General features: G+C 40.7%; 1 protein-coding gene across 1 annotated transcript in view; it reads left to right on the forward strand.

Moving 5' to 3' along the window:
* LOC109951870 (constitutive coactivator of PPAR-gamma-like protein 2) overlaps nt 1-11,759 on the forward strand; it is a 34,117-nt gene extending 22,358 nt beyond the window's left edge. Inside the window, 8 exon segments of the mRNA XM_020586600.1 lie at nt 550-712; nt 822-905; nt 1,118-1,289; nt 2,467-2,716; nt 5,103-5,217; nt 9,613-9,822; nt 10,262-10,493; nt 11,620-11,759. Of these exon segments, the coding sequence (XP_020442256.1) occupies nt 550-712; nt 822-905; nt 1,118-1,289; nt 2,467-2,716; nt 5,103-5,217; nt 9,613-9,822; nt 10,262-10,493; nt 11,620-11,759 (1,366 nt within the window).
* The last annotated feature ends 1,652 nt before the right edge of the window (nt 11,760-13,411 follow it).

The raw sequence follows: 13,411 nt of genomic DNA on the forward strand, positions 1-13,411 counted from the left end.
ATATACATATACATACACAATTATAGAGTGAGCGTGTTTTAAAAATTTAAAGTTTTTAAAAGAAGCCATTTTCGGTTTCGTTTCGGTTTTTGGCCAAGTGCATCATAAATTTTCTGTTTCGGTTTCGGCCCAGAATTTTCATTTTGGTGCATCACTAATAAATAGGAAATTAATCTCAGTACCTGCAGTCCATGTCAGTGTCCTTGGGCAAGGCACTGACCCCCTCAAGTTGCCCTTGATGGCAGCACATAAGCACACAGCGGCCTGGGGCCCTTGGCTCCAAACAAAATTTCATTGTACATGTCCCAATGCTACAATGACAATAAAATAAAGCTGCTTCATCATCTTATTAATTTTTTCAATGCCAAGAGCAGAACTGATAATGTGAGAACTTATCGAAACCTGCGCAAAATGTCTGAGTGAATGTTTTTCCTGCAGAAACGTTGGCATCGTGTCACACACACACACACACACACACACACACACACACACACACACACACACATACAGGCCAGAATGAATAAACACTCCATAAACCTTTTCTTTCAGCCATTTGACGGACAAGCCCTCTCGGCGGGAGGATCCTGCTGGAAGGGGGGGCTCGGCCTCTGGAGACGGTTCCCAAGGCAACGGGAGCGGGTCAAACATTCCGTCACTGCTGTCTATGGCGACGCGGAGTCACATGGACATAACCACACCCCCTCTGCCTCAGGTGTGTGTCCATGACAACATGTGTCCAGTTAATTACAGGTTGTTTGTTACAGGTTGTTAACATGTTTTTTTTAATTTTATTTTATTTTATTTTGGTTGTGACATTCTAGGTCAGTGCTGAGGTTCTTCGTGTAGCCGAACACAGACACAGAAGGGGACTGATGTATCCCCAGATTTACCACATATTGACCAAGGTAAACAACTTTCCTCACTTAGATGCCATTCATGTTTTTTATGTCTTTGCATTTGTCCCTGCAAGCTTTAACTCAATCTTTGCAAGCTTCATAAGTCATCTTGTCTAGTTAAACAGTGGCTATAAAAATGGTGACATGAATAAATCAACCTTGCCAGAGTTTGTTTCCAACATTTTGTCCTTATGTCTCCCTCCATCCGCCCCGCCCCTCAGGGAGAGATGAAGATGCCAGTGTGTATAGAGGATGAGTGTAACTCTGAGCTGCCTCCTGCCTCTCTGCTGTTCCGTGCTGCTAGACAATATGCCTATGGTGTCCTCTTCAGTCTGGCCGAAACCCACCGCCGCCTGGAGAGGCTTGCTCTCCGAAAGAGGGCTCCCCAGGAAGGTAGGTCCTGCGACTGCAGGGAGTAGCTGAGGGCAGTATGGAAACTGACTGGTCATTATTGTCTGTACATATACTCACTCGCATTTATTCTTAGTACTGTGTCTGAAATAACAACAGTTTTTCTTTTGAATTTATCGTTTTGGTGATGACTGTAGATCCGTAGATTTTTTTTTTCTTCTTCTTCTTTTTTCCCACCTAGTGGGGTGGGTGAGAACGCCTTTGAACCTCTTGGTCTGTGAGCTCTATTGCTACTGAAATATTCTCTTCTCGGCAGCCAGTTAACTTCACTGTAGGTTTCTTACAGTCTATTAAGGTCATAATGTGTTGTTTCTAGCTAATTAGCTGTTGTGACCTCATTGTGTAATTTGGCACTCGAAGTTTCAGTGAAACCCTGTTTTATGTTGGGGAATATATATGTACATGAATGACTAATGTAACCTGACAAAGCCTCATTATCAAGGCTACACGAAGCCTATCATATTTCCCAATTAGTTGTCAGTTTTTGTGGTCTCTCCATACCTAGTACCAGCTTTGGTTTAGCCATCCCTGGTAGGCTAGTGGTTAAGGCGCAGTGCTCTCGCCGCTGCGAGTCGTCAGTGTGACAATTTGGAAAAACGCTGAAAGTTATAGGAGGTAGGTAGGTGTTTAGACCTTGGTTTGATTGCTGTGGAGGTGGAGAACATTTTGACTTCACAAACACAGGTGTAAATAATGTCATTAATGATGGCTGCATCCCATTCAGGTCTACGAGTCATGCAGCTTTGGAATGGTGGACTCTGGCTTACTGATGCTCAGAAATGTAACTGAACCAGCATTGCTGCATTTAGCTAACACTTGTGCTTTTCCTGAAATGGCATGTCAGAATGTTTGCTGTGCGAAAAACCTACTGTTTAAAAATTACCAGCACTAAGCGCCTTTTTATATCACAGAGCACCGATGGACTGTCTCATAAGAGGAAGGTCACAGAGTCCAACACAGTCTATGAACCCTCACTGCACTCTTACTGTTAGGTTTTAGAGGAGTCTGTTAATATAACAACACAGATGCTCCAAAGCCTGTAACTGAAACATCCATTTCATTGACTCTAATTCATTATAGTACCAAGGTGGCATTAGTTCTTCCAAAACAATCCTGTCCATTTTCATACTAACAGCCCTCTCTTACCTCTGTATTACAGTTCCTCCAGTGATTGTCAAAGAGTGGAGCAGTGGTAAGGCCAAGTCAGCCTTGACTCCAGAGCTGGTTCCAGCCCTGTGTTTCAGGGAGTGGACCTGCCCCAACCTGCGACGGCTGTGGTTGGGTCGTGCCAGTGAGGACCGCTCCAGGAGAACCAGGGCCTTCTTGGCCTGCTTACGCTCTGACTGCCCAGCTCTCCTCAACCCAGCACAGGTTCCACAGCATCTGCTGCTCATGTGCTGTGTGCTCAGGTATGACAGTGCTCTATAATAGTTTTAGTGTCCAGAGTTTGATTCAGGAGTACCTCAGTGGGAACCACTCTCTGGATGTACTCTGTTCTTTTTGCTTTGCAGTTGAACATGATGAGTCTGTTAATGAATCAGTTGATCAACAAACATTAATCTGCAACTATTTTGATAATTGATTAATTGTGTGAGTAACTTTTTGCACTAGTTTGGCTAGCAAACCAAACTTTTCCTTGTTCTAGCTTCTCAGATGTAAGGATCGGCCTCTTTCCTTCGTTTAACATGTTGCTATATTGAGCAGTTGGATTTTAGACTGTTAGTGGAACAAAAATATACTTAAACATTTTGCACTCTAGGAAAATGATTGGCATTTGTGTTTATTTTGTAGCACTTAATAAACAATCATTTTTCAGTTAATTGATTAATAAGCAGATAAATGGAATGGAAATAATTAGTTGCAGTCCTACTGTATGCAGTCTTATGATGGTGGCTCTCTCTCGAGATTGCAGTTTCTCATAACACTGCACAATGAAATACACACTTTGTACTCTTACATTATATCAGCTATGTTGATCTCAGTGTTTAACAGGAAGTAGCTCTGTGATTTTTCAAACTATAGTGGGTAAGCATTTACAGAGTTACATTTTGCTCAGTAATTCTCTTGGTTCAATTTCCTCTGTGTTATCACTGTGCTGTGACAACAGTTGGATGTCAGTGCATGCAGATTTAAAGCTAATGGATGTAGACTATATTCCAAGCTTGGAATTAGAGCCAAAGTAGTTATTTAATCTGCAAAACAATCAGTCCATGTAGATGATTGGCAAATTCTTTGGTATTCTCATGTTTCTTTTGTTTGCACTGGAACACCACAAAAAAGCAGAGGAAAGAAAGCTAAAAATGAAAGGAGCATCGCATGCTTGAAATACAACTATTTCTGATGAGTTTGAAAAGGTGTCAGTAATTCTGTCCAGCCCGTTTTTGGAGTTCTGTGTGGAATGGCAAGCAAAAGACAAATATTAGAATGCCAAAGAATTTGTGATTGCAACAATTTTCTAGGAACAGTGTTGCATTTATCTGACAAAAAAGCAGGGGTAATAAATGGCTGTTTATTTTGTCAAGTTTACTGAATATGTGAACACTCCTTGACCCAGTTTGACAGATCAAACCATTTTTTGCATTATAATGGGAGAAATTGAAATTATTTTGACAGACTATGTCAAGGAAAATTGGGAAGAAAAATACTATATAAAACAAAAATACTATTATAAACTTTCCTCAAATATGTGGCGCTATAATATGGCTGTTTTGCCCCCTACCCCCTTGACCTGGGACAACTGACCCAGGGCCTTCCCCACCCCTCCAACCTGACGTACCTCATCATCTTGTCTGCTATGTTTGCACCATCAGTAATCCTTTTTCACATCAGCTATTTTGACTTGTCATAGCAGGAAAAGCACATATGAAACTAAACCTGTGCGGTCAGGTGTTTGCATGGCCCTGGAAGTGCGGACGCAGTCTTAGCTTAGTGCTTGTAATAATAGCTGGTCTGCAGACCTAGTCATTAGTCTAGGGATAACAAACCACCATGTGCCGCCTCTCACTGTCGTCCTCTGGCCACACACACTTTAAGGGGGCAGCTGTGACTCAGGAGGTAGAGCAGGTCATCTCCTCACCAGAATATTAGCGGTTCGGTTCCTGGCTTGTCTAGTCCATATGTCGAAGTGTCAAGACACCGAACACCCAGTTGCTCCTGGTGATGACACCAGTGTGTGAGTGTCTTATGAGTGTGAATGGCCAAATGGTGTGAAAGCACTTTGAGTGTGCTGCAATGCATAGAAAAGCGCTATACAAGTATAAGACCATTTACCGTAACATTAGCTCTGTTTAAGTAATGGTAGTGAGCAATCATACACGGTACCAGGTCCCTACAACCGATGCAGACAATTTCATTATGTACTCATGATCTTCCTACTGTGACATGTCTGTATGTCCTTTATGAAGAGGGTTTATTAATAAACTGACAGTAGGTCACAGTAGGATACTACTGATACAAAGGAACCGATCCTCTGCTACAGAAGTTTTACTCAATTATTTTGCTTACTTGTTGTGAGTGGCATGGACAAATTTAATGAATATCACACTGTCTGTTGATATGTGAGGATGTGCATAATGTATTAAAGTCACACCGTAGTCAAATTTCAGTTTATCACAGTGAGTAAAATGGTACATCCCTATGTTACTGTAAATGAAAGATGCAGCCACAGCCAGTTTGATATGTGAACACCGTTTTGAGAGATTGTATTTGACCGTAGGAATGAAGCTTGTCAAAAGCCAGTACACTGTAGATCTGTGTTGCTTCTCTAAAGATAGCTTTGCTTTCCCTTCCTTTCAGGTATATGATGCAGTGGCCTGGAGGAAGGATCCTCCAGAGACATGAGCTAGATGCCTTCCTTGCCCAAGCTGTTTCTAGCCAGCTCTATGAGCCCGACCAGCTACAGGAGCTCAAGGTGCAACACAACTCCTCTCTTCGTCACTTTGAGATAGTCGTAATGAGTGGTTTTCTACAGAATGCTGTTTCAGTTCATTATTCTTATTTTGTTTCTAGACTTCATTTTTGTGCTCCTAATTAAGTTTGTTTGTACAGTGCACTTCTTAGTAGCACAAAATTCAGTTGGACAAGGCCAATACATACTTAGGGTAATTTGACACCAAACGTTTTGTTTTGGGTGGCAGCTAAGTATTACTATTTTATTTTCATTATTATTTTGTTTTTATTTTTATTATCTACCAGTTTTTTTTTAATAGTTTCAGCCGTCCCTGGTAGGCTAGTGGGAACTAGTGAGTGACTCGACCTGGGGTCGAGTCAGGGTTGCGTCAGGAAGGGCATCCGGCGTAAAACACATGCCAAATGTCAACATGCGAGTTGTCAGTGTGACGATTCCCTGTGGCAACCCCTAAACGGGAAAAGCCGAAAGTGACTTTCCTATTTTTTATTAATAGTTCAGTCTATAAAACAATCAATGCTGAAAAACTGCTCCTGACAGAGTCCAAGATGACATCTTGTTTTGTTATGATATACGCCAAGGCTGCAACTAATGATTTTTAAAAAATAAATCTATTGGGTATTTTTTCAAATAGTCAGTCTAACCTTTTTTTAATTAATCTATCATTTATTTGCTGATTAGTAAATTAACCCATTGGTTAACTTACTAATAAATAAACTTTTAAACTTTTATTCAAGCGTTTTCTCACATTCTTATTTTACTAGTAAAAATTCCCAGCATAAAAAATAAAGTGCCAAAGATTAAAAGGCATCCATCAATAATACACATTTACATGAATTAAGGAACAATTTCAAACTTCAACTTTTACCTAATTCACCACAAAAGTTAAGATTTATGCATTGTAGGCCTAGTTAGGAAAGGTGTTGTTTATTATGCATTTAATTACCATACAAAGTGTAGTGTGTTGAGTATGGTTTACTTCAGTGGCTAGTGCCGTTGTATTCAAAAATGCACTTGTCTTATTTAAGTGCAAAAGGTTGCTTACACCGACTTACAGCCTGACATTAATGGAAATCATAGTAATTTAGATTTATGGACCTATATTTGCATAAACAAACTGCTGGAAAGTGGCATTGCCATACTAGTCGTTAGCATCTGCTCTAAGGAGTCTTCTGTTGAGTTGTCTGAATCACAACAGATGAGATACTCCCAGACTCTAACCAACAAAACCTACCGTAATAAATACTGCTGTGACGTGGTTTTGAGGTTGTAGTGCCCCGGAGTGTTTTCTTTTGACATGCTCGTGTATAGCAGTGGTGCTGCTGCAGTCGGCCATTTCGATTTTACAGAGCGTGCAGCGCACCATTTTTATTAGGTCTCTGTTTCCCACACTTTTGATGATCCAGTTTGGGCATCTTGGGATAAAGTTTCATTTGGAGGATTTGGGGATTGGAGGATCTCGTAATTATGACTTACTGTCACATAATTACGTGATCCTGTTCTCATAATCATGAGATTAAGATCTCATGAGATAATGCAGGGGATGGAACGCTGCAGAACTTGCCTGAAAATCATCAGGTTTTAACAAATTCTTTAGTATCAAAGTAATTCATTGAGAGTTTTCAGTACGTTCAATAGTCCATAGCAAAAGTGATCTATTAATAGCTAATTCGTCCCACTTAGCGTTAAAAAAGGCTAAACAAATATAGTCTTGAAGTTCACAGTAACTCAGATGTATAGCAACATTATAGCCTACTTGTTCCTTGTTTATGTATGATTTGTGCACATTTTAAATTTTTACCATTTAATGTGACATTTTCCAAAATATTGTGCAAAAATTATTTTTTGAAAATTTGATATTTAAGCTTATGCAGTATTTATTATATAGATAGCTAAATGTGATATTGAATCTAGACAAATCACACAGCTTGTAAGAAACAGGACATAGGCTATAGGCTACGTTATGGTGCTGTGGATACACTGTGTTACAATTGGCACTGATTTTAGCCTAGGCTATAGGCCTATCTGTTTACATTTTGGAACACTAAGTACGCCAAATCAGCTATTAGCAGTTATTTTACTACCTAGCCTACTGTTGGATGTGCTGTCAAAATTAAATAAATAGCCTAATGAAAACATCTTTACCCTGTAAAGCCCAACATATCAAAAAATAGCCAGAACATTCTAATTTTTTGGAACTGAGATGTTTATTAAACCTTTTAACAAAATCCAAAATATAATTCATGATTTGAAATTCAAGATTCACTATTTTTATTTGCCATACAGTGGGTACGGAAAGTATTCAGACCCCCTTAAATTTTTCACTCTTTGTTATATTGCAGCCATATGCTAAAATCATTTAAGTTCATTTTTTTCCTCATTAATGTACACACAGCACCCCATATTGACAGAAAAACACAGAATGTTTGACATTTTTGCAGATTTATTAAAAAAGAAAAACTGAAATATCACATGGTCATAAGTATTCAGACCCTTTGCTGTGACACTCATATATTTAACTTAGGTGCTGTCCATTTCTTCTGATCATCCCTGAGATGGTTCTACACCTTCATTTGAGTCCAACTGTGTTTGATTATACTGATTGGATGTGATTAGGAAAGCCACACACCTGCCCATATAAGACCCTACAGCTCACAGTGCATGTCAAAGCAAATGAGAATCATGAGGTCAAAGGAACTGCCTGAAGAGCTCAGAGACAGAATTGTGGCAAGGCACAGATCTGGCCAAGGTTACAAAAAAAATTTCTGCTGCACTTAAGGTGCCTAAGAGCACGGTGGCCTCCATAATCCTTAAATGGAAGACGTTTGGGACGACCAGAACCCTTCCTAGAGCTGACCGTCCTGTGTCTTGCACTGAGGAGAGGCTTCCGTCGGGCCACTCTTCCATAAAGCCCCGACTGGTGGAGGGCTGCAGTGATGGTTGACTTTCTTTGACTTTCTACAACTTTCTCCCATCTCCCGACTGCATCTCTGGAGCTCAGCCACAGTCATCTTTGGGTTCTTCTGTACCTCTCTCACCAAGGCTCTTCTCCCCCGATAGCTCAGTTTGGCCGGACGGCCAGCTCTAGGAAGGGTTCTGGTCGTCCCAAACGTCTTCCATTTAAGGATTATGGAGGCCACTGTGCTCTTAGGAACCTTAAGCGCAGCAGAAATTTTTTTGTAACCTTGGCCATATCTGTGCCTTGCCACAATTCTGTCTGTGAGCTCTTCAGGCAGTTCCTTTGACTTCATGATTCTCATTTGCTCTGACATGCACTGTGAGCTGTAGGGTCTTATATAGACAGGTGTGTGGCTTTTCCTAATCACGTCCAATCAGTATAATCAAACACAGCTGGACTCAAATGAAGGTGTAGAACCATCTCAGGGATGATCAGAAGAAATGGACAGCACCTAAGTTAAATATATGAGTGTCACAGCGAAGGGTCTGAATACTTATGACCATGTGATATTTCAGTTTTTCTTTTTTAATAAATCTGCAAAAATGTCAAATTCTGTGTTTTTCTGTCAATATGGGGTGCTGTGTGTACATTAATGAGGAAAAAAATGAACTTAAATGATTTTAGCATATGGCTGCAATATAACAAAGAGTGAAAAATTTAAGGGGGTCTGAATACTTTCCATACCCACTGTATATGCATAGACAGACAGTCCAGGGATATAGGAATAGAAGTGCCATATTATTTAGATTATTTCTATTTCTTTTGTAACACATTTGATACATGGGGCATTTTTGATCTTTTTTTTTTTTTCTCAGAAACCTCACGTATCAAATATGATACAAATGGTTTTATAAGGTTAAAACCACAATGTTTTTCAAGCAGGTTCTGAAACTTTCCTGCTCAGTACACGTATAAACCTTTTAGTGATTTACACTGCAGGCAGCAATTTTACGGCCCGTTGTTTGCATTTTGAAATGCTAAGTATGCCAATTCAGTTACTAACAGTTCACTTTTGGTATGCACTGTTGGATATATTGACAACTCTCACTGAAATAATTTGACACAAAAAAATTCATTAAAACCTGATGATTTTCATGCAAGTTCTGCAGCGTTCCAACAACTGCATTATTTCATAATTATGAGAAAAAGATGTCATAATTATGAAATCCTGATCTCATAATTATGAGATGGTAAGTCATGCTTGAGTCTACTGGGTATATTAATTTTACCATGCTACTTTAAGAGTAATTTAATAGATTTTAGTGTTACAAACTAAACTCTTTTAGAAGAGCCTCCCTTGAGACAAAATGTGATGTGTGTGTGCCCACCTCCCATTTTTCCAAGACCAAATGATTCACAGCTCTTCTGCAGTCTTTTCTACTACTTGTCTCTGTGTACTGTCCACAGTTTAAAATAGCTGTCTATGTGTTGGCTGTCAGGTGGAGAAGGTGGATTCCCGTGGCGTGCAGCTGGCTGCCCTCTTTATGGCCGGCGTTGACACAGCACTGTTCATCAATGATGTGTGTGGCCAGCCATTGCCATGGGAGCATTGCTGTCCCTGGGGCTTCTTTGACGGCAAACTGTTCCAGAGCAAACTGGCCCGAGCTGCCCGCGACCGAGCCGCCCTGCTGGACATGTGTGAGGGCCAGGTATGAATCACATGGTACCATGGAGATGGAGAGGAATGAAGTTAGTGTGTGTTGGTTTTTAAAGTCAAGTGTTTTAAGATAATGAAATGTTCAGATAATACCGCACTGTGGGTACATGAGCTTATACACTGCAGTTTTTAATTAAACAGATACACTGTATAACAAAACAGGTTACACCACTGTGAAATATTTCAGAGCTTTCATTGTGTATTGAACTGAATTTATTATAGTGGTCTTAGCTGCTGACACAAGGCATATCTGAAAGAGGCTTTTAATACCACAGTGTTGCTGGTCTCTTGGTTTAAGGACACTTAGACAACAATTGGTGAGAACAGTAAAGGAAAAATGTGTTCTGTTCAGTGTCCTCACTTAGACATTCTCAGCCTGTGGTGCATTCATGTCAGGAACTGTACCTGAAAGTCGTCTTTCTGCTCTGCAGGAAGAGCTGGTGTCCAAGGTCGAGAAGATGCGTCAGGCGATTCTTGAGGGCATCAACCTGTCCCGCCCTCCTCCTCCTCCCCCACCTCTTCCACCTCCTGCCTTCTTGCCCCCTGCCATGGTGCCGCCTTTCTACCCCATGCCTCCCCTCTACCCACCTCGCCCTATGGGTGGCATGCCCCCTCATCATCATCCACATCATCCTGCCCAGCACAGACCCAGAGCCTTCCCAGGTACAGAGATGCTTTCTTTTACCTGTTTCGCTACATAGACACTTGTAATCTGAATGTACACATTCTCTTAGACATCACCTGTGTCCCGCTAGCATACACCATACTAAGCAGCCTTTAACCCTGTAAAGGCCAACATATCAAAAATAGCCAAAACATTCAAATTTTTTTGGAACCGAGATGTTTATTAAACCTTTTAACAAAATCCAAAATATAATTCATGATTCGAAATTCAAGATTCACGATTTTTATTTGCCATTTATGCATAGACAGACAGTCCAGGCATATATGAATAGGGATGCCATATTATTTAGATTATTTCTATTGTATCACATTTGATACATGGAGCATTTTTGGCGATTTTTGCTCAGAAACCTCACGTATCAAATATGATACAAATGGTTTTATAGGGTTAAGTATGTATTCTGCTCATGCTGGAAGAGTAACAGAATAAAGCATGCTAAAAGCCCAGATTCCTGACTGAGATTTTGATGTAGTACACTATCCCACAACACAGTGCAGAGAGGAAGTGGAGACCAGGAACACCTCAGAAAATAACTCTTTGGACAGAACTTTTTGCCTACTTTTTGACTTTAATTAACAGTGTCATTCTAAAGTTTCTTGAGATTGCCTTTGCATGGCACAGTTTATTTGTATAGCACAATTTCAACAAAGCAATTTAAAGTGCTTTACATAATGCATATAAGGCATTATAAAAATACAGAAATAAGATTTTAAAATATTTATAGATAATTACAATTAGCCAAAATAAAATTAAACATGTTAAAATTGCAGCCTAGTTACAGTGTAGTGTGCAACAAATAGTTTCAACAGCAGTGGAGAACAAAAATGTAAAAGATAAGTGATTTTCGGTGCCTTTATTTTCCACAAATACTTTGCAGCAATAAATTCGGTGTACTCTCCATGATGTTTCACCATGAGTATCCCACACGTCACCTAGTGCAGCAGAGCAGTGAACTGTGCAGACATCTTCTATACTACTTCAAAAATTGTGTTCAGTGCTATAAAGATTAGTATCCCTTTCATTTAATGTATACAGTTGGTATATGCAGTGTGGAATTTGGACACTTGAGACTGACTTTACCATAATACTTTCTTCTTTTGGCAGGCATTCAGTCTATCCCCCCTCAGGGAGGGAAACTGGAGATAGCTGGCATGGTGGTTGGCCAGTGGGCTGGGAACAAACCAGTCCGTGGGAGAGGGGGTTTCAACATGCAGGTGGTGTCAGTGGGAGCAGGGAAAGGGTGAGTAAAGTGACTTTTGGTCTGCAAAACCATTTTTTGCCACATTATTTTTTTTCAGGAGGAGCAAAATTATTATAGAATTCGGATCTATTGTGTGTTTTGTCCCCCAGTGTTCTCTGTGAGTAGCATTAGCATATTGCTGTGCAGCCTCCACTTTTCCAAGTTTGTAAAAGCATTGCATAATGCAGGGTTTCTGTTCTCAGAGAAACAATATCAACTAAAGCAGTAATGCAATACATTTTGGACACAGTAAAATTGACTTTTGAATGGATGATTACAGAAAAAGAGGAATTGCAGCGAAGTTCGCCAGACTTGAACTTGCAGCCAACTCTGGAAGTGGATTTACTTTGCAGCAATGAACTAATTCTACCTTAAAGGCTAATGTGACTGAACCCTAAAACAAACTACTGATATTGGTTGTTCCGCATTCAAGGGATAGCCCCGCTGTTTTTAAGCTGTTTGTTTATAGATCTTGGGGAGTATTACTGCATATATGACAATGGTAGTACAAAGCCCACTGTGGCTTCAGATGGAGTTGCGTGAAGTCTGATAAATTGCCTCATGTGATGTCATTTCAGAGTGGAACAAGATGAGTTCTTTGGTTCTGCTGCAACAACTTTAATACTCTCCAACAGTGTTATAGGAGTGCTAAATCGATGATGTACTTCTTAAATTTGTCTGTTTCTTGTTCACAGGAGAGGTAAAGAGATTCCAGTGAAAGTAAGGGGAGGGAAAAAGGCAGCTGCAAACAGAACACAGGTGTGACTCACCAAGCAACAACCCAAACTTTCACCCTAATCTTTTCAGTCTTGTGGTTTCATTTTCCTAGATGACTAGCGAAACCACCAGTGAACATCTCAGCTAATAGTGTCCCTCTTCCTGTCACATTTCTACTGTCTTTCTTATGCCTCCTGTTGTTGTGTGAAAATGCTATTTGACTGTCCTCCTTTAGATGTCATCGTCCCCCCCAGCCAGCAGTCCCCCAAAGACCTCAGAGGAGGCAGGATCCACACCAGAGGTGGCAACTCAGCAGCTCTTAGCCAGCAGAGACAACCAATCAGAGGGGGTAGAAGTGGAGGCCCCCTGTTGCCTTGACGACTGCCCATCAGATGGAGCGCTACAAAAGGAGGAGTGATGGCATCCTTTCCAGGACGCACTGCTCTGAGAGAGTTATCTGTGTTCGACTGCCTTTCCCTGTTTTCGTAGCCCTGCCTTGCTAGCTGTGCACATCATCAGATGGAGCAGGAGGGAAGTGAGACTCCTGCTCCATCTGATATTCTACAACAGTTAGCTGCTACTCCCTTTTTAGTTTTCTCATGTGGTTTGTTTTGTTTTATGAAGAGAGGATTTCTCCATGAGTCTGTAAGCGCCCCACCCCTCAAAAGTCCTAAATGCCTCCCTCCCGCACTTGGTTAAATAAGCGTAAAGCCCACCCCCATTACACCCCGCCACTTAAAGGAGCCCCCTATTAAGTATGGGTATCCGTACAGTTTGAGTTTCTTCTTTTGTGTTTTTAATGGTCCCATTGTTTGAATCTCTGCACACAGATGTTAAGCTTGCGGTTACAGTGACACATTGGATGTGGTTTCCATGGTTACAGCATCTAGGCCTGGTCGCCTTGGTTGATAGTTGTCTATTAATGTGGTTCGTTGCCAT

The sequence above is a fragment of the Monopterus albus genome, unplaced genomic scaffold (genome assembly GCF_001952655.1).
Source record: "Monopterus albus unplaced genomic scaffold, M_albus_1.0 scaffold415.1, whole genome shotgun sequence".
NCBI classification, from domain to species: Eukaryota; Metazoa; Chordata; class Actinopteri; order Synbranchiformes; family Synbranchidae; genus Monopterus; species Monopterus albus.